Below are 21,646 nucleotides of genomic sequence, written 5' to 3'. Positions count from 1 at the left end.
GGGTGTTAGAAAGACCTGGAAGGACCAAACCCAAAAAGCCAGTTGCTCTTGAGTCTCACGGCGGCCCCTGTGTATCAGAGTTGAGCTGTGTTCCGTAGAGTTTTCAATGGCTGATTTTTCCAAAGTATGTCTCCAGGTCTTTCTTCCAAGGTAAGTATAGGTGGACTTGAACCTCAACCTTTTGATTAGCAACTGAGAGAGTTAACCGTTTACACCACCCAGGGACTCTTATGGAAGGACACATTCCTTTAAAAGGGATTTCCTCTAGGTGCATTGGAAGAAAGACCTGGGTGATCTACTTCTGAAAAATTAGCCTCTGAATGCTTGAAATTCTATTTAATTATTATCTGAGCAGTCTTTCTAAACAAGAAATCAATCATGGGAAATGTCTTAAGGATATTTGGGACATGCCTAGGTCATGGTGGGGAGGGGAGCAAGTTGGAGGGGCTCCAGGCCCCCCAGGCTCCCCAATCTCCTGCTTTGTACAGATGTTGTATTTAGAAAAATCTGCTTTATGTTACTGGGTTTCTCATTTAAAAAAAAAAAAAAAGGATTTATGAGGTTAAAAAAAAAAAAAAAAAAAACAGGTTGTAAACCACGGCATCAAACCAAACTACAGTTTTAAATTTATCCCAATTGAAAACACTGAATCAGCTGGAGTCATTGGTCTGTCAATAGATGCATGATTCATATTTCTGATTGCTTTTGAGGTTAGTTTTTCTGGGCATTGGTACAGGAGATGAATCAGTCAGGACTTTGGAGGGTAGGTGTAACTGTCCGCAAGAGGAAGGAATTAATTAAAACTCAGGATTTTGGAAGAGGAAGACTGAAGTCAGGTGGGAGGCAGGGCTGGGAGAGGGTGCCAATATCTGTGTATTGGGGGTGGGGGTGAGAAGTGTTAGCGTTTGGGATGGGGAACTATTTTATTTAAAACAGCCTGGGATTTTCATGGAGCAATTCCAATTCCTCATTTCTGGGTTCTTTACCTCTTCTGTCTCTTTCTGGCAGCCAATTTGATCCCCCTTCTTAGAGAACCAGTGTCTGTACATGCATGCCTGTCCTTGCTCTGTCTGTGTGTTCTAGCAGCAGTGACCTCAGGCTTTGGCTTGAGTTCTCCCTCTTGGTGGGGACACACCCAATACTTTCCTTGGCCTGGACAACAAGTTCTAGAGCTTCTGCCTGGGCAAACCCAGCTGCTCCAGAGACTCCAGGGACCTGAGCACTGAGGACTCCTTTGGGTCCAAAGTGGAAAGACCAGTAAAGAAAAAAAAGAAAACACAACAAACAGTTGTTGTTGATCCATTTCATGGTGACCCAGTGTGTGTCAGAGTCAAACTGTGCCCCACAGGGTTTTCAAAGGGCTGAAATGTTACAGGAGTAAATTGCAGGCTTTTCTTCCTAGGCCCCTCTGGGTGGGTTTGAACCTCCAGTCTTTCAGTTAGTAGCTGAGTGTGTTAACCCTTTGTGCCACCCCGGGACTCCAGTAGAGAGACAGCCACCGTTATGTACTTAAAACAAATAACAAACCTTGGGAGAGAGGAGAAAAATGGGAACAATAGAAGGGCAAGGGGAACCAGGAAGGGGAGAAAGAGGAGAATGGAGGAAAAGGAACAGGAGGAAACAAAAAAAAAGGCAAGGAGAAAAACACTTTCAAGAAGAGAATTAGAAATCTAGCGGTAGACCTAGCCATGTACTGATACATGTTTAACAACTGACTCTCCATTAGAAAAAAAAAACACCAAAAACAAGAAAAAACTGATTTGTAGCTTGCTAATCTCCGTGGTGCAAATACTCCCACTATGGCGGATTTCAAGCTGCTAACGTGATCTCACTGGACAAAAAGCTGAAGAGGTGCATACAGTCGGCTCTCACCAGCCTGTAGGAACTGGCTCCAGCAGGCCAATGTTTGGATCACACAGAGCACATTAGAAGAACTCCTAAATCAACGTACCCCCGCAAAACAGCAGTAGTAGGAGAGAAGAATGTCTAGGGGTCTCCTCCTCGACTGCCTAACCCATTGCTAGTTTATGGCAGGTTGTAGGGCTGAGGCATACTTTGGATTCCAGCAGGTGATCACGGGCTTCATGGTGTGGTGGCTGTGGTCAATGGTCAGGGCCTCCAGGAGCCAGTGGAGCGCACAGAGCTGGCGGAAGAGGGGTTCGCTGCAAAGATAGAGGGAGCACAGAGGGAATCCGTCAGAGCAGCAGTAGCAAGAGAGGTAGTAATTGTGGTGGCTCTCAGCTAAGAGAGCTGTTGCCAGACATCGTATGAGTGTTTTGCCCACAATGCCTCATTAAACCTTTACAGTGGCCTCAGGGGGTATTCATTAGTCCCATTTTACAGATGAGGAATCTGAGGCTCAGGGGAGTTAAGGAAGTTGGGCAAGTAGGTAGGTGGCAGAGTTGAGATTTGAAACGAGAGGATCCTGGGTCAGTTACCTGGGGTTTGTGTGTGTAGGAGGAAGGGACAAAGGAGGGCTTCCTCAGCTAGAGGTTCTTGACTCAGGCAAATGAGAGGATTGAAGGACATGAATATCCTACAGGGTGTCTAATTGTTAATTTGATAAAAGTACAACAGACTGACACTACAGAATGTCCCAAAAGCCTGGAGTCACAGGGAAACTAGTGTATTTATGGGGTTGTTCCCCACCCCCAGATTAGCAATTGGACCTGCTGTTTTACATTTTTATGTCCTTCACCATGAAAATATAGCTGGATGTTGAAGAAAAACATATTGACCATGTTATTTGAAAACGTAACTGATGTTCTGTTTAAAAACAAGTCTAAGCCATATTTTCTGACTTTGTGGCACCCTGTGTTAAGCACTTGCAATGAGCCAGGACTTTACACACATTAGTCAGTTCTCCTAAGAACCTGCTAGAGTAAGAAATATTATCCGCATTTTAGGGAAGAGGAAACCGAGGCTCAGAGAGGTGCAGTCACTTACTCAAGGCCACACGGCTTGTTGATGACAGAGATATGACCTGAATATCTCATTTAATGCTCAGGACAACTGTGTAAGAAGGGTATCATTATCATGTCTTTAGAGGTGAGGGAACTGAGGCTCAGAGAGTTGAGGTGACTTGCAGGAGGTCACACCGCTGGGTGATTTGTGAGGATTTGAACCTGAGTCTGTTAAACTTCAGAGGCCACTCTCTCATGGTGCCTGTGCTGAAAGTGCCCATGAAGCCAATGCAGCGAACGGGGGTCACCCTGAGAGTGAGGCCAAGGGCGGGTTAACCTCCTGCCCGCGTTTTTCCCGGAAACAAGGTGGAGTCCTGACCAGCCCCTGCACCCCGACCCCCGTGATTTCTTCTCTTAGACTAACGGGCGAGCTGTCTCCATTATGAACTGTGTGACTGCTCTTCTCTGAAACTGTGTCCAGCCTTGATCAATACTCCCAGGGCTCCTGGGCCTGATGCTCACGGGGCAGGAAAGAATCCACACTCCCCATTTCCAGGAAAGCACCACCTCAGCAGGTGGGTCCAAGCCCTGGGGCTCAAGTGTGGAGCTGACCTGGGTCACCCCATGGCGTCCCTGAGAGGCATCATTTTTTACTCCGCCAGAAGGGACACTTAGGCCTTCTTCCCCCATTTACAGGGTTGGCTGTGTCTGCCAGGTCTTAGGAAAACTAGAAGTCAGCAGCTCTCTTTGTCTTCTTTGAAACTCCTTTCTTCCTCCCATAATTACTTACTAAGCATCTACTGTTCTCTTGGAGTCTCAGGATGGTGCAAATGGTTAATGAGCTCCACTGCTAACTGAAAGGTGGAAGGTTCGAGTCTACCCAGAAGCATTTTGGAAGAAAGGCCTGGCAATCTATTTAAAAAAAAAAATAGCTATTGAAAATCCTAGAGCCTTGCTGCTAACCAAAAGGCTGGCAGGTCAAATTCATCAACTGCTCCTCGGAAACCCTACAGGTTAGTTCTACTCTGTCTTATAGGGTCGCTATGAGTTGGAAGTGACTCAACAGCAACGGGTGTGATTTTGGTTTGGAAAATCCTATGGAGCACACTTCTACTCTGACAGCACGTAGGGTCATCATGAATCGGAATTGGACGGCGACTGGTTTAGTGTTCTTTTACTTCTAATTTAAAGGACTTGTACACCCACACCCCTTCCAGTTCTTGTGTCTCTCTTCTCCCTCAGCAACATCTTTGTCCTTACTGGTAATTGCATTTGGCGACTCTGGTCCCACGGTCATGTCTAGGGTTTCACCAGGAGGAGCAGCTAGCCTTGCCATGTGCCTGGTACTGTGCTAATAAGCACCTCACTTTGCCCTCACCATAACCCTATGACATTGTGAAAGACCCAGGGAGATGCCCGCTCTTGTGTTTCACAATTTAGAGCTGCTCCAGCCCTGGGCTTTGGGATGTATTGGGTGGGGATGCCAAGGGGAGAGGAGATTAAGCAAAAGGAGTTAATTGGTGAGATAGGTTCTGCTTGGGGCCATGGGGCATGTAAGCTTCCAATTCATTTCTGCAGGTGACAAGAACAGGCACAAACCTGACCCTATCCCTCCCTTGGGGCTCTGGTGGCACAGTGTTTTAGAGCTACGGCTGCTAACCAAGAGGTCAAGAGTTCAAATCCACCAACCACTCTTTGGGAACCCTATGGGGCAGTTCTACTTGGTCCTATAGAGTCGCTGTGAGTTGGAATCAACTCGATGGCAATGGGTTTGATTTTTTCCCTCCCTTGCTTAAAATCTTTGAACTCCCTAAACCATCACACATGAGACTCGATCCACTTCTTTAGCCTCTCATTGCTTCACTTGCTACCACCTGCGACCTGAGAAATTCTGCTCAGTTGCTCAAGCTTACCACACACTCTTTTTGCACTGCTTGGGTAAGAATCCTGGTTTTGCCATTTACCAACTCTGTGGTCTTGATCAAATTACTTAACTTCCCTGAGCCTCAGTTTTTTCATCTGTAAAATGGTCGTAATTGTAGCACTTCCCTCAGAGGGTTAGAGTGAGGTTGAAGTGAGGTGCTTAGCACTGTTTTTTGCTCCTGATACATATTCCTCTTCTTCCTCCTTCTCTGCCTCTCATTGGATGGGTCTCAGTTCATATGTTTGGAAGCCTTCCTTGATTTCTTTAGGAATTAAGTCACTCTTCAAGGAAGTTACAAATCATTGTCTTTCCCCGTGCCTACAACGTGTCACCTTGTCTGCACAGTTTGGGTCCCTGCTTCTTTGCAACTGCCTGTTGTCTTTCTGGCCCATGAGCCTACAAGCTACAGAGTCTTCTTCACTGCAGGGTACCCTGTGTCTGAAGTGGCTCTAAATTGTAAAGTATAGGAGTGGGTACCTCCCTGGGTCTTTCACAACGTCATAGGGTTATGGTGAGGGTGAAGCGAGGTGCTTATTAACACAGCGCCAACCACATGGCAAGGCTAACCTGGCACAACGTAGACTCAGTACATTTCTGGTGACTCAAAGCAAGATGGCAGGAATGAATTGGTTTGGATCTGACATTTCCCTGAGCTGATGACTTGGGCACAGTCCTCATATGCAAAACCACTGGGAAATTGAGAAATAGTCACAAGAACAACAACAACATAAAAATAGTGAACCCTTCCCATAGAGCGCTTACTTTGTGCCAGACACTATTTTAAGTGCTGCTCGTCTTTATTAATTATTGACTAATTTTATCCTTATAACAACCCTGGGAGGAAAAGACTATTCTTACCCCATTTTACAAAAGCGGGAACTCAGGCACAGAAAGCTTTGTAACTTGTCCAAGTTCACAAAAGCCAGCAAATGACAGTACTGGAACCTGAACCCAGGCAGTCTGTCTCCCAAGTCCATGCTCTTAACCACAGTGTTGATATTGTCTTCTGTTCTTACAGGTTACCTGTACCAGTTGGCCATCGAGTTGATTTTGACTCATGGTAAACACACACCATGTGTGCAGAGTAAAACTGCTCCATAGGGTTTTCAAAGCTGTGACCTTTCAGAAGCAGATTGCCAGGTCTTTCTTCCAAGGTGCCTCTGAGTAGGCTCAAACCGCCAACCTTTTGGTTAGTAGTCGAGCACTTAACGATTTGTGCCACCCAGGAACTCCTTGTTATAGAGCACAGTTCTCCCTTTTCACCAGGACAGGGTGAACTTTTTCTTTTTTTTCTGTTTCTAAAAAATACCTCAAATCCAATGATCTAAGCATTCCCCCAGATGATTCTGATGCAAACTGAAGTCTGCGAACTGCTGATTTATGCCATTCATTTTCCGCAGGCTTGTTCACAGGAAATCCTGTTAGAAGTGCAAGTGTTTCTAAGGGATATTACAAGAAAATTCAGGTGTATTTTTGCAAGATGTTTTAAGAACAGCTAGCTTAGGCTGCCTGTTGGAATGTCTTGAACAAATAGGCCTACGAAGAAGCCAATCATAACATCAATCAGAAGGAGAGGGGAGAAAAGAGGGGCCTCGTCAAAGGCTGGAATATTATGGAGGGCTAGAGGTGTAATTAATATGTGATGATGAGTGTGTTGTGATGGTTGCATCTTCCACCCATGAACTAAGTGATCTTATTAATGGTCTTTTTTTTTGGCCCGTCATCTTGTCCGGTGATTTCACTCTTGCATTATTTTACTCTTCAAGTCCATGGGACTTGGCTCTTCAAATATATGATCTCCTTAAAGGCAAGACCTTTGAATACACTTCCTGTGGACATGTGGTAATGAGAGCTTGGGCTCTGAAGCCAGAGAGACCTGGCTTAAAACCCCAGTGCAGTGGCACGTTGAGCTCTGTACACATAAGTACACCTCTCTGAGCTTCCTCATCTGCAAGGCGGGGATTATAATACACGTGTACTTCACACTGCTGAGAGAGTCGAAGGAGATTAAACCTACAGAGTAATCAGTAGATTACAGTTCATTATTCCTATGCACACCATTGATGTTGTGCCTGTCATGTCAGCCCCAAACTCATGGCAACCCCATGCACAACAGGATTGGACCACTGTGATCCCTAAGGTTTTCACTGGTTGATTGTTGAAAGTAGGCCAGCAGGCCTTCATTTCCAGTCCGTCTTAGTTAGGAAGCTCTGCTGAAGCCTGTTCGGCTTCATAACAACACGCGGGCCTCCACTGACAGGGCGGTGACTGTGCCTGAGAAGAATCAGTGAGGAATCGAACCCAAGTCTCCCACATGGAGGGCAAGAATTCTACCACTACTGCCCCTGTGCACACCTTGAAGACCAAACCAAACCAAACTCATTGCTGTTGAGTGGATTCCGACTCATAGCGACCCTATAGGACAGAGTAGAACTGCCCCACAGGGTTTGCAAGGAGCGGCTGGTGAATTTGAACTGCCAACCTTTTGATTAGCAGCTGTAATATCTGACAAGTGATCAGACAGAGAAGTCTAGAATTCATTGTACTGTTTTTTTTTTTTTTTTTGGTCCAAAAGCAGTGTTCTCAACTGGGGTAGGGGGGCAATTTTGCCTCCAGGGGACATTTGGTAATATCTTGAGGCATTTTTGGTTGTCACAACTGGAGGGTGCTACTGGCATCTAGTATGCAGAGGCCAGGGGTGCTGCTAAACACCCAACAATGCACAGATGGCTGCCCACCCCCTCCCAAACAACAAAGGATTATTTGGCTCCAAATGCCAGTAGTACCAAGGTTGAGAAAACCTGTCTTCAAGTCAAAAGGTTCTATCTCTGTACCTGAAATACCCCATTTGAAAAGTGCTGACTAGTGAGAAAGAAAAAGTTGGGCTTAGAATTCTGATAGACACGGGGAAGCAGGGTGGGAAGGTTTCAGAAAGCAGGCATGTTCTTTGGAGGGCTGATAAGCCCCTGTTACTCCGTGCAATGATGAGTACATGCCTTTGGGTCAGAAGACAACTCAGGCTTCTCTGGGAAATAGCTCCTTGGGTTGTGGGGAAAACGTGTCCCTGAGCCCCAGCTGAGCCGTTCTGCATACGCTCAATGAGGGCTCCAGACAGATTTTATCGGGCTTTGCAAACTATTTGACGTTAGAGCGTCTGGCTTGGTGGAAATGGAATGACTCGGTCCCAGCTGATTTGCCACTTAGCTCTAAACCACTGTGTCTGCTTTCTGTTATTTTTATACGCCAAATGGCTTTGCAGGCTTCAGGCGCCATGTTCCCTTCAAAAGGACAAAGGCACAGCTTCAGTGGTTCTTGATGCGTTAGCTTGTTGAGTCATTCATTTCCCCTCGGCTTCAATTTATGAGCTCGCAAGGCAAGGGGGTGAGGCTATGCTTACACGTGAGCCTCAGGGAGCCAGGGCGAGATGATGCAGCTGTACCAGGGGGTGAAGGGGCGAAGTACGATTTCCGCCACTCCTTCCATCTTCCTCATCTTCTCATCATCATAGGTGCTGAAGAAAGAGCAGAAAGAAGCAGAGTGAACAGTGAGCAGCAGTTGTAGACATCTTCGTTTCTTCTCTTGCCAGAGCTTATTCAACAGATATTTTAGGGCACCTACTGTATGCCGGGGTCCCTGAGTGGTGCAAACATTTAACGTGCTCGGCTGCTAACCGAAAGGTTGGTGGTTTGAGTCCCCCCAGAGGCTCCTCAGAAGAGAGGCCTGGTGATCTAAATCAGCCATTGAAAACCCAGTGGAGCACAGTTCTCCTCTGACATACATGGAGTTGCCATGAATTGGAATCAACTTGATGGCAAATGGTTTGGTACTATATGCCAGGCACTGTTCCAGAGGCAGCTAGTGAACAGAGCATATAAAAATTCATACCCTCATGGAGTGTACATTCTAGTGGAGCAATACATAGAATAAACAAGATAAATAAGTAACTCGTGATATACTAATATATGAGATTAGGTGTCGGGTATGTTCTCTTAAGGGGCCAGATACTAAATGTTTTTGGCTTTGTGGGCCAAAACTAGGGCCAGGTCTCTGTCACAACTACCCATAGCTGCTGTTGTAATATGAAAGCAGCCATAGATAATACCTATACAATATGTAAATGGATGTGTTTCAATAAAAATTTATTTACAAAATCAGGCAGTAGGCTGAGTTTGTCCTGTGTTGGCTATAGGTGCAATGGTGAGAAACAAAGCAAGGAAAAGGGTTGAAAGTGCTGGGAGTGCTGTGAGTTGCAGTTTTAAATAGGATGATTGGGGAAGGTGTCCTTTAGAAGGTGACATTTGATAAAAATCTGCAGAGTATGAGGGAGTGAGCCATTCAGATGTCTGGGGGCAGAGCATTCCAGACAGAGGGAAAGGCACGTGCAAATGCCCTGAGGTGGGGCTGCGTTCTAGAACTAGCAAGGAGGCCAGTGTGGCTGGAGTACAGTGAGCAATAGAGAGAGGAAGGAGATGAGGGGAGACAGAAAACTACGTCTTGAACACCTAGGCTTTTTCTCTGAGTGACAGTAAGAATTTTGAACTGAGAGAAGATCTTTCTTATATTTGAAAATGGTCCTTCTGGCTGCTGTTTTGAGAATGGTCTAGGGGTGGGGAGCAAGGGTAGAGGCAAAGCGACCGATTAGGAGCTGTCGTAATAAGTCAGGCTTGAGAGATGAGAGTGGCTTCAGCCAGGATCCTAGCATGGTGATGGAGAGAAGAGGAGATGGTGGGATGGGCACATATAAGGGACTACCTGCAATCCATGGTTGAGAGTATCCAAGGAGGCTTCCCGCAGCTCTATAGACTGCTGACTAATTGGTTGATTGAATCAGCCGTAAGATGTGGGGACCTTGATCTTCAGAAGTAGGCACGAGCCCCAAAAGATCAGTCCCAACTCGGGAGGGAGGGGTCAGAGGGGAAATCATTAACTAGATAGTAGACAAGGGTTAACTTTGGTGAAGGAAAGACAGCACACAATATTGGGGAAGTCAGCACAACTTGACCAAGGCAAAGCCATAGAAGTTTCCTAGACACATCCAGATACCTTGAGAGACTGAGTTACTGGGGCTGAGGGCTGGGGACCATGGTCTTGGGGGTCATCTAGTTCAACTGGCATAACATAGTTCTTAAAGAAAATGTTCTACATCCTACTTTAGTGAGTAGCATCTGAGGTCTTAAAAACTTGAGAGTAGCCATCTAAAATACATCTTGGTCCCACCCTTTCCAGAGCAAAGGAGAATGAAGAAAACCAAAGACACCAGAAAAACAGTAATCTAAAGGACTAATGGGCCACGTGAACCATACCCTCCACCACAGCCTGAGCCCAGAACTAGATGGTGCCCAGTTACTACCATCAACTGCTTTGACAGGGATCACAATAGAGGGTCCAGGACAGAATGGGAGAAAAACATAGAAGAAAATTAAAATTCACAAAAAAAGGCCAAACTTTCTAATCTGTCAGAGACTGGAGGAGCCCCTGAGACTGTGGCACTCAGACATTCTGCTAACTCAGAACTGAAGTCACTTCCAAAGTCCACCTTTCAGCGAAAGATTAGACAGGCCTATAAAGCAAACAATAATACACCTGAGGAACATGTCTCTTAGTTCAGTCAAGTATATAAGACCAAGGGGGCAGCACCTGCCCAAAAGCAAAGACAAGAAGGCAGGAAGGGACAGGAAAACTGAATGAACGGAGACAGAACACCTGGGGTGGGAGGGAAAAGGGGCAGAGTGCTGACACACTGCAGGGATTGCAACCAATGTCACAACACACTTTGTGTATAAATTTTGGAATGAGAAACTAATTTGCTCTGTAAACTTTCACCTACAACATAAAAAAAAAGAACAGTCAGAACTAGTCACGTTTTTAGTGGCCCCCAAGCAGGCTGCTTGGAGAAACCAGAGGCCAGTCCCCTTCCTGTAGAGCATATGGAAGTTTTCCCCAAAGCCAGATACCAGCTGGGGGAGAGGGAGGAGGGAAGATGCTTATAGAGGGGAGAAGCAGCCTGAACAGGAGGGTTCCTCATTGAAACCACTGGCTATTTAAGTGCAAAAGACTGTTTCAAAATGGAAGAGATTAATTTACACTTAGTACCATATTTAAGTGTTTTCCTCCACTATCGCTGGAGCCCTGATGGAGCAGTAGTTAAGTGTTCAGTTGCTAACCAAAAGGTCAGCCGTTCGAATCCACCAGCGACTCCTTGGTAACCCTGTGGGACAGTTCCACTCTGTCCTATAGGGTCGTCGTGAATCGGAATCAACTACGGCAAAGGGTTTGTGTTGTCTTTTTTTGTTATATACATACATATACACACACACACACATACATATATACATACATATACACACACACACATATATATTTATATCAGAGACCTGGTGGCCCTCGTGGTGAAGTGGTTAAGAGCTCAGCTGCTAGCCAAAAGGTCGGCAGTTCGAATCCACCAGCTGTTCCTTGGAAACCCTATAGGGCAGTTCTGTTCCGTCCTACAGGGTAGCTATGAGTTAGAATTGACTCAGTGGGTTTGGTTTGGTTTTTTGTGCCCCTGGAGTAAATTATTTCAGTTTTTCTTTTTTTGTATGCCTGAGTCATAGTGTATATATTTTTTGCCCATGGCCAAATACAGCCCACAGACAAGTTGTAATTAGCCGACTGCATGTGTGTGTGTGCTCGCGTGTTTAATTGAAAAAATTGTCTATATTAAAATGGGGAGATTTCACATAAAAATAAAAAAGCTTTGGCTCTTGAAAAACAGAAAGCTGTGGCCACTCTGGGCCAGAGAAAAAGCCTACGTATGTCCTAGCAATTGTCTTTGGCCCTGTGTGACCTACACCTCTCTAGTTTTAGTTCTCTCTTCTGGCAAGAGTCACCTGGAGCTGTAGGTAGAGGATCCCTGCCCATTTTGCTTGGGGTATGGGCTTCTCCAGTTGCTTCCTCCCTCCCTGTCTGCCTCACTAATTCAAACTACCCGGTTGTTCCCTGAATGCCTTTTAGTTTCTGAGCCCCAGTCTAAGTGCTTTCATTGATTGAATCGCTGACAGACTCCGTGATTCTTTCATTCCCACCAGTATTTATCAAACATCTGCTCTGCGCTGGGAGCTGCAGATGTAGTGGTGAAGGAGACAGACCCAGCCCCTTCTCTCCTGAAGCTTAGATTCTAGTGGGGGAGACGGATCTAATCAAATACGGTTGGGATAAGTGCTGTGAGAGGGAGAATGCATGGGGCTTTGAGAGCCTACAATAGGGCACTGGGCTGAAATGGAAGCCAGGGAAGACTTCCTTGAGGAAGCTGTAGCAATTTAGAAACACATTCCTCAAATTTCTTGACACTCCTCTAATCGAGAGGTGGGGTCTCTGTCCCTTTCCTCTGGAATCTTGGCTTTGTGACTGGCTGAACTAATAGAATATGTCAGAAATGATGCAGAGGCAGTTACTGGGCCTAGGCTCAAGGCTCTTGTAGCCTCTGCTTCCTGTGTCTTGGGATGCTTACTCTTAGAACCCAGCTGCCGTGCTTTCAGGAAGCTGGCAGCCTGTGAAAAGGCCCACTGAGGGAGAAACCAAAGCCCCTGGCCCTCAGCCCTGGCTGAGCTCATAGCTCATGGTCAGCTCCAACTTGCCACCCATGTGAGTAAGCCATCTGAGAAGTGGATCCTGTGTGGAACAGAGAAAAGCCTTCCCCACCGAGTCTTACCCAAATTGTAGATTTGTGAGTGAAGTAAATGTTCGTTGTCGTAAAAAGTTTTGAAGTGGTTGTTCATGGCAGTAGTAACTGGAACAAAAGTAAGTATTGAGCTGAAATCTAAAAGTTGAATGGAATTAACTAGGCAAATAGAGGAGGGAAAGGCCTTCCAGCCAGTGGAACTAGCACGTGCAAAGGCCCTGCAGTGGGAGGGAGGGCATACCATAAGCAGGAAAGTAGGAGAGAGTGGCTGGGGCAGAGGGAGCAAGGAGAAGCTTTTGAGATGGGGTGGAAGGGGCAGCTAGGAGCTAGACCACTCAGGGCCTGGTGATTTCCTCTTAGATTTTTGTCTTCATCCAGTGAACAATGGCAGCCATGGAAGGTTTTAAGCTGGGAGCAATTTATATTTTGAAAAAGTCACACTATCTTGGTGTGGGTCATGGGATGGAGGGGCCAGAGGAGGCAAGCCAGGGACACACATGAGGAGCCTATTTACCTTCCTGCTCAGGATTTAAGGATGATCCTGGAGTTCACTAAAAAATAGGACCAGAATCTAGGTCCCCGATGTTCGTTTCTATGGGCTCTTTATTGAACTCTAAGAGCTGAGGAAACCACAAGCAATTACATTGGCATAACTCTGTCTTACTGGCTCAACTGTGTCTCCCAGGGGCTTAGAATATGTGGAAATTAACCCAGCCTTCACGCTCCTTAATCTCTGGTTTTATGTCTTCTCTCAACCACAATAATAAAACAAATTCTACCTACTTTTTTTTTCACCTTTTCAGCTGAATCTGCTCCTGAAAAACGAGGTCGCTGAGCACAGTGGGGAAGATTGCTTGCTGGCAGAAACCTTTTGGGACATGCTTGATTTTCTTTTTTCCCAGTGTAGTTTGTCAGCCTTAAAACTTTGGTCTGAAAGAACTTATTCTATGGTCTTAGATCCAGAACAACAACAACGAAAATCTCTTTTGCTTTTATAATACACAAGATCAAATGGTTTGTTAAAAAAGTATAAATGAACACTTGTGTTTTTCATACTTTTGTGATGGGGATAATATTTATGGAAAGAAAAGTTCTTAGATGGGGAAGGCCCCCAAAGATGATTCAGCCTGTTTCCTAGCCTTCATGAAAATTAAGATTTTTAGCCCTAAATTTAGGAATTTTAGGTAACTGAGGCCCAAAGAAATCAAATTATCTTTATTGCATAATACAAACCTGTTGCTGTCCAGTTGACTTTGACTCGTGGTAACCCCACGTGTGTCAGAGTAGAACTGTGCTCCATAGGGTTTTCAGTGACTGGTTTCTTGGAAATAGATCACCAGGCCTTTTATCTGAGGTACCTCTGAGTGGACTCGAACCTCCAAACTTTCATTTAGCAGCCAGCCGTGTTTACTGTTGCACTACCCCCAAACCAAACCAAACCCTTTGCCATTGAGTTGATTCTGACTCACAGCAACCTTATATGACAGAAAACGGCCCATAGGGTTTCCAAGGAGTAGCTGGTGGATTTGAATTGCTGACCTTTTGGTTAGCGGCCCAACTTTTAAGCACCGTGCCACCAGGGCTCTGTTGCACTATCTAGGAACTCCTTATTGTATAATAATTAAAAAAAACAAAAACCTGTTGCCATCAAGTCAATTCTGGCTCATAGTGACCCTACAGGACAGAGCAGAACTGCTCCATAGGTTTTGCAAGGATCGCCTGGTGGATTTGAATGGCTGACCTTTTGGTTAGCAGCCAGGCTCTTAACCACTGTGCCACCAGTGCTCCTATTGCATAATAGTAACTAACAGTTACTGACCAATTATTGTATGCCAGGCTGTGTGCTAAACATCATTTCATTTAATCCTCATAAGAAGCTTGGGAGTTTGGTACCATTAATACGGGTGAGAGAAGGTCTGGTGCCACAATGGTTAAGCACTTGCCTGCTAACGGAAAGGTTTGTGTTTGGGACCTAGCAGCAGCTCTGCAGGAGAAAAGATCTGGTGATCTGCTCCCATAAAGATTATAGCTGGGAAACCCTATGGGGCAGTTCTACTCTGTCCTGTAGGGTCTCTATGAGTTGGAATCATCTTGACAGCACACAATAACAACAATATAAAAAAAATATATAGGTGAAGAGAAGAAAAGGGAGGCTCAGAGAAGTAAAGCGACTTGCTCAAAGGTACACAGTTGGTTCAAGGGAAGCTGAGACTTGAACCAAAGTCTTGGGTGGCTCCAAGGCCTGTGCCGTTAACCACTACCCTGTATTGCTATGGGCGGTCTCCAAATGCTATTTTATAACCCTGCACCCCAATTACATTTGATGGTTACATCGCAGTAATGGCCTTGAGTTTTATTTTAATAACCAGCCTTGTACAGTGCATAAAATCTACCAGATAAGACATAACCAGACCAATGTCTACGAGAGGGGTGATCTCATGCATATTTAAACGTATTAAACTTTAAATAAGCCATGTCTCACACTGGAACATGGATTGGAGAGGAGAGAATTGTGTTCCATGACCATGGATTAAAAACCCCATTGAAACAAGTGGAACGTTACAACCAAGCCTCGGGATTGTCTTTGACAGTCCCCCCTCCCAAGGCCTGTCCCTTTGCCTGCTAATCTGAGCACAGCTCCTGCAGAAAAAGAGCCAGGGGTTTGTTCCTTCTCTTTTATTCCAGGGAAAGGCTACCAGCTGACTGCTGTCACTGAGAGTTTCAGGCTCCATGAGTGCCTTCAAGATCGGGCTGGAGGGCAGAATTTGTGCTGAGCTCTTGGGGACCCTCACAGAATGGGTAAAAGTCCCTCTTCCTTGCTCACAAGTGGCCCTCTCTGTATCGTGGAACCTTCAAGGGTCACAGAGAATGCTTCAGTGGTGGCCTGTTGGGTGGGTGGATGGAGGTGTCTGAGTTCCTAGTTTGCCTGCTCCTCCCCTTTTCTTCCCCATTCTGAAAATGTTATCTGACTTTTGGAAAGATAACACAATGACGGCCTCTCTTTCCAGGTTTGGCCCTCCTAACGAGAAACGCTGGCTGTGGAAATTTCTGGGGGGCTAGTATTGATGTGTCTTCTAACCATGCCTCTTCTTGTCAGCCAGCAAACTTCCATTCAGCATTAAAAATCCTGATCAAATGTCACGCTTCTGGGGATTCTTCCCAGATTCCCTTTTTACCCCCTGAAACTTTAAGGGATGGACTCATTTAAGGGCACTGTAGCATGCCCTTCTGTGGAACTTTGCCACGGGACCACATGCAGTAGGGACTCTCCCTTAATTCTTTTCATGTCTCCAGGCCACCAGAGGGCCTGACACATAGTAGGTTGTCAGTATAGGGTGGTTAATTGTGCAACCAGAGTGTGCTTGGGTCAAGGCAGCCTCTCTTCCCCACTCCAAACTTACCTTGAAACTGGCCAAGAAAAAGGGCCAAGACCATAATGCATTAAGACGTCATTGATATTTTACTGGGTACCTGGACTCGACGGCAGTGGGTTTGGTTTTTGGGTTTGAGTGGTACAAATGGTTAAGCACTTGGCTGCTAACCTAAAGGCTGGCAGTTCCAGCGTACCGAGAGGTACCTCAGAAGAAAATCCTGGAGATCTGCTTCTGAAAAACCAGCCGTTGAAAACCCTAAGCAGCACAGCTCTACTCTGACACACATGGGGTCGCCATGAGTCAGGACCGACTTGGCGGCAGCTGGTTCGGTGGGTATTTTATTGAGAATCTTAAGTGGTAACAAAGAAATGAATTTAACACCATTCAGTAAAACCAAATACAAGTCCTCATTAGACAACTCTGTCTTTTCCTGATGAGGGCTGTTTTTCTGTCTTCCCTCCTCCAAAGCGTCCCTTCTCATACCCTCTAGCTGTTTGCTGGATGTCTCCATCCTATCTTTTATGTGAATTTAGCTCTTTCTCTTTGCGTATTCATTCAGGTATTGCCTGCTCCTTGAACAAAGGCTTTTCCTTGGGATGTCCACTCCTTAAAGGGCATGGAGGCAGGATTGTAAATCAGAAATATTTGTTCTCATTTCAGAATGAATAAATAAGTTAGGGAATGAATGCAGAAATGGTAGGCCAGCTTATTTAAACCAACCTTTTGGGTAAAAATAGCTAAAAATGCTGGAAAAATATTAAAAAGAAATTTTTTTTTTCTTAAAGTGGCAAAGAGCTGACAACAGAGCAGCCAAACTCTCTGGGGTAAAACCCAAGAGAGAGTAGAAGCCATAGAATTAAGGCGAGCACGGGCACTCCTTTGTCTTAAGGACATCTGCCAATTCAGAGGAGTTTAACTTTCCTTCTCGTAGCCTCACGGGGTAAGGAGGACCAGAATCACAGCCCAGGGTCTACACTGAGTGAGAAGCCAAAGAGTAGACCTTCCTAGGCCCTCTGCCCCTTATCACCGGACCTCACGGACCAGGACCTTTGCCCTTTTTTTTTTTTTCTCTCCTAATTTTATTGTGGCCAAATACATGTAACAACAACAACAACAACAAAAATTGCCATTTTAATGATTTTTAAGTGTGCAATTCAGTGATACATTCACCATATTGTGCAGTTATCACCACTATTTCTCAAATTTTCCCCTCAACCCAGACAGAAACTCAGTACCCCTTAAGCAGTAACTCCCGATTTTCACCACAAACCTGCTTCTGTCTGCACGCATTTGCTTATTCTAGGTATTTGCTGTAAGTGGGATCATACAACATTTGGCCTTTTGTGTCTTATTTCACTCGGCATAAGGTTGTCAACATTCATCCATGTATCAGAACTTCATTTCTCTTTAGGGTTGAATAATACTCCATTTCACGCATGTATCTCATTTAGTTTGTCCATTCATCTGCTTGCTGATGGACACTTGGGTTGTTTCCACCTTTTGGCTATTGGAAATAGTGCTGCAGTGGACACTGGTGTACAAGTATCTGTTTGAGTCCCTGCTTTCAAGTCTTTTGGGAGTGGAATTGCTGGGTCATACCATAACTCTGTGTTTAACTTTTTGCGGAACTGCCAAATTGTTTTCCACAGTGGCTGTAGGACCCTTATTTTTATGAAGCACATACTAATATTTCTTTAAATAACCTCAGAAGAACAGAGTTTGGGAAATGGTGCAGATGAAAGGATATGTCTGCTGCAGCTTCCATTTCCTCTTTAGCAAACAGTCTGGCAGTTGGGCTCCTGAAGGTAACTCTAACACAGTGGCTCTCAACCTTGGCTTCACATAGGAACCACCTAGGGAAACTTCTAATAATACCGTGTCCAGGTAACACTCCCAGAGGGTCTGATGTTATTGATCTGGGTGCAGCCTGGGCATTGGTATTTAAAGAATTTTTCCAGGTGGTTCTAATGTGTAGCCAGCGTTGAGACTTGTTGCTCTAACGAGCAGCTTCAGGCTACTTCTATGGTGTATCCCCTCTGCTTGCCTCAGCACCTCTTTCCCGTCCCTAGTCTGTGCCTCATTCAGTCTGCACAGGCTAAGTACCCCAGAATGGTGCAGTCTATAGATACGGGTGTCAAACAGAAGGGAGTTTGAGACTCAGTGATGCTTTCTACTTTAAGGCCTTGGGGGAAAGTAGTTAGCATCTCTAAGCATCATTCCTACATCTTTAAAATAGGCTAATAATAGTACCTACCTCTTAGGAATGTTTTAAGGTTTAGATGCAAAGGTATGCATGGAGCTCACAGTGAACACTCATTATCATCATAGCAGTTATTGATATTAGTAGTACTATAGCAATGAGCATTTCAGAATGGACCGGTGTGTTGATGGTCCTCCCCCAACTAGGGGAAAGTCCTTTACAAAAAGATGGGGCTAGTTTATTTAACAAGCCAACACACATTTTTTGTGTACCCACTTTGTGTGGACACTGAGCTAGGACCTGGAGATGCAGCTGAAGGTGTAGAACAGGGATGTTGAGGTAGAAAAGGCGAAGTAGTGTACAGAAACACGCTCTCAGAACCTGGAGTCCAAGGGGGTGCTGGTGATGGTTGGGCTGAAATTTGGGAAGCATCAGGAGAGGGGAGCAATATATGTTGGGTTTTGAATGATGAGTGGAACTTGAGCTGGTAGAGGATGTTGGATAGGATACTTAGGATGCAAGGAACAGCACAGGAAAAGTCCAGATTAAGGACAAGTCCAGGAAGGGCAGGGAAAGAGTTACATTTGGGGACCAGCAAGATTTCTGTATGGCTCTCGCTATCAAGCATGAGGACAGATGTATGTAGTGAAGATACTTCTCAGCCCAACTGGGCTGTACTCGCTCCCAGTGGTCCTTCCCAAGACCGTTAGTGCCAGAGCCATCACGTCCACTTACGTCAGAAGGGTATCACCGTAATGGATTTCTGAGATCTTTTTGGCTGGTTGGAATTTATTTCTCTCCTCCTCTGCCAGTTTCTGAAGTTGCTGTTGCCTCTTTTTCATTGCACTCTCCTCCCTCAACATGGTAAAATACCCGCGGCCTATCTTCACCGACTGAATCAAGAATCTAGAGAGAGAGGTGGAGAAATAATTTTTAAAAAGGAGCGTTGACTGTTGAGACAATGTCCTAGTGAAATGGAATGATAACACGTGAGGGGGCACCCTCATGCATGCCCCTTCCCATCTTTACATTTCTGGAGTAGCCTGACCTGACCTCACTGGAGTAGTGAGTTCTGGATCAGCCTCTTACCAATGACCTTGGACAAATCGTTTAACCTCTCTAGGTCTTGATCACTCTACCATTCAATAAGTATTTATTGACTGCCCACTCTGTGGATAGGCATACCTGTGCTGGGTGCTAAAATAAGGATTCATACCCCACAGGATTAAATAACCTGATGCATGTAAAAGGATCAGCAAAGTATCTGACATTGAAGAATGGCTTATCCATGAAATATGATGGTGAAGCAGGTACTATAAGTCCTGGGCTCCTGGCCAAGGCTTCCTTCTCTTCACTTTGGCTGAATGCTGAATGCACAGCTCAGATGTCCGAGTAAAAAAGTGTAGATGCTTGCTGTGCCAAGTAACATATGTTGGGACTTTATTATTATCCTTATTATCCATTTCTTGTCGACTTAACCATGTTCTAATCAGATGTCTTGATACTGGTTTAATGTGGGCATCCTGTACCCTGATGAGCTACATACCTCCTTCCCCTTTGCCAGTCTTCATCTTGGTGTTGGACTTGGCAGCACCATGATGGGGAAGGAGTGAGGCCAGAGGTGTGTCTTTCTCTGCCCATGTGTCTATACATCTGACTATCTGGGTTGCTCTCAGGTGCTGTGTTGAAGCACCGCCACGTCCCCCAGATATGAATGTTGGTTATGAAATTCAGTGTCATTTATTCCCCACATTCCTAATGAGCAACCCATGGGTGCTGAGCATTGTGCTGACCGTTGTGGATACAGTGGTGAACAAGACACTGAAATCCCTTAGAGTTGTGAGATGGGGAAGAGACACAAATCCTCAGTGATAACACAGAATGACGGGGGAGAGAGGACTCCAGGCTTTGTGTGTGGGGGTGCCTACTTCAGACTTGGGGATGTATTCTTGGAGGGAGCAACGTCTCCTTTCATGTTTTCAGAGTTGCCTTTTGCCCTCTCTGGACTCTCTCTTGTGCTCAGCTTTAGATGGGAATGTTATCAGCAAGCTGCCATGGCCAGACTCTGATATGATTAATTAATCCCTGCTTATTTGCTCAGAAATGTTAAGGTGTTACTAAGGGCATTTTTATTTCAGCAGGAGACTCCTGGAAGTGTCCATTGGGAGAATGCTGGGAGGTGGGAAGTGGGCCGGCAATGGCATTTTTCAAATTGTTCTGCACAGGTGCAACCAAGTGGTGACTTTCATTCATTCATTTTTCTTGTTGACATTGACCAAGAACCTACTATTCCAGGCAACAGTGCAGGGCACTGGTGCTACACAGAGGAATGAGAAAAGGTATGTCCCCTCAGGGAGTTCACAGTCTAGTGGAGGAAGTACACCCATAAGTACACATTCTGAACACAGCGTGCCAAAGGGCTATAGGAACCCAGAGAAATCTAGGGAGACTTTCAAAAGGAGATGATATTTGGACTAAGCAGGAATTCATCAGTAGGGCAAGGGAGAAATACCCGTACCAGTGGATGGATTAGCGGGTGTACATGCAAAGAGGTGAGTCTAAAGATGACCTGTATAGGGAGCAACAGGTATCCTGGAAAACCTGGAGCACAGAAGGCCTGTGGAAGAGTGGCCAGAGTTAAACTGGAGGAGTTGGCAGGGAACAGATGGTACATAGCCTTGGGTTCTGGATTTAAGTGAGCCTGGGTCTAGAGGTTAAAAACCTTGGTGGCGTAGTGTTTAAGTGCTACATCTGCTAACCAGAAGCTTGGCAGTTCGAATCCACCAGGTGCTCCTTGGGAACTCTGTGGGGCAGTTCTACCCTGTCCTGTAGGGTCACTATGAGTCCAAATCGACTCGATGGCTGTGGCGGGTAGGGATGTACCTTCTAGAAATGCTTCAGGAATCTCCAAATGTTTGATTCCATTTTTATTAAAAAGTGTTGAAACTATTAACAAAACTATTAAAACCACAAAACATCCAGTTCCATACCAGATAAATTCATTTTGTACAAGCTCCTCCTGCACGTTTTTTTTCACACCTTGTCAACGTAATATTGGATTGCATTATGGAAGGCGATTACATTGCATGGTGATGACACCGCATTACATTACCTCCACAGGTATGGGGGTTTCGATTCCAACATACATTTTGTGGGGACAGAGTTCAGTCCATAACAGATGAGGGAAGAAGGGAGGGGGAGAAAATGAAGGGAAGAAAGAAAGGAAAGAAGGGAGGAAGGAAGGAAGGACAAACCACTACTGCGTCCCAGCCTGGCAAAGGTAGTGAAGTACCAGATGACACAACTAGCCTGGGCGCCAGCTTCTCAATTACTTTACTCTTGGGTACTACTCCAGGAGCAATAGCTTTTACCCTTTTAATTAAGAAGTCCATCCATAGTAACCCACATTAACATCCTCGTGGGCAGGACCTCGGTCGCAGCGCTGCAGAGGCCCCTCTCTGCCTCGTGGACTTCAGTGAGCAGTGCTCAAGATAAGCAGATCATCAAGCTAAGAGGCCTTTCCAGGGAACTAGGCAATATTGTGATTTCCCATCTGGGGCAGACCTCAGAGCTGCTCACCAATAT

At 45.5% G+C, this 21,646-nt stretch overlaps 1 protein-coding gene across 7 annotated transcripts in view; it reads right to left on the bottom strand.

Moving 5' to 3' along the window:
* CCDC60 (coiled-coil domain containing 60) overlaps positions 1-21,646 on the bottom strand; it is a 227,873-nt gene that overhangs the window by 50,811 nt on the left and 155,416 nt on the right. For 5 of the 7 annotated variants that reach the window (XM_049865444.1, XM_049865448.1, XM_049865447.1 and 2 more), the window contains exons 3-5: positions 18,797-18,967; positions 8,225-8,338; positions 2,055-2,162 (exon numbers count right to left, since the gene is read on the bottom strand). In XM_049865444.1, the coding sequence (XP_049721401.1) occupies positions 2,055-2,162; positions 8,225-8,338; positions 18,797-18,967 (393 nt within the window). The remainder of the gene's footprint in view (positions 1-2,054; positions 2,163-8,224; positions 8,339-18,796; positions 18,968-21,646) is intronic. The other 2 variants (XM_049865449.1, XM_049865450.1) reach the window with 2 other exon arrangements.

The sequence above is a fragment of the Elephas maximus genome, chromosome 22 (genome assembly GCF_024166365.1).
Source record: "Elephas maximus indicus isolate mEleMax1 chromosome 22, mEleMax1 primary haplotype, whole genome shotgun sequence".
Lineage (NCBI taxonomy): Eukaryota > Metazoa > Chordata > Mammalia > Proboscidea > Elephantidae > Elephas > Elephas maximus.
Note: the sequence above shows the minus strand (reverse complement) of the source record. Positions and strands in the feature narration are given on the sequence as shown.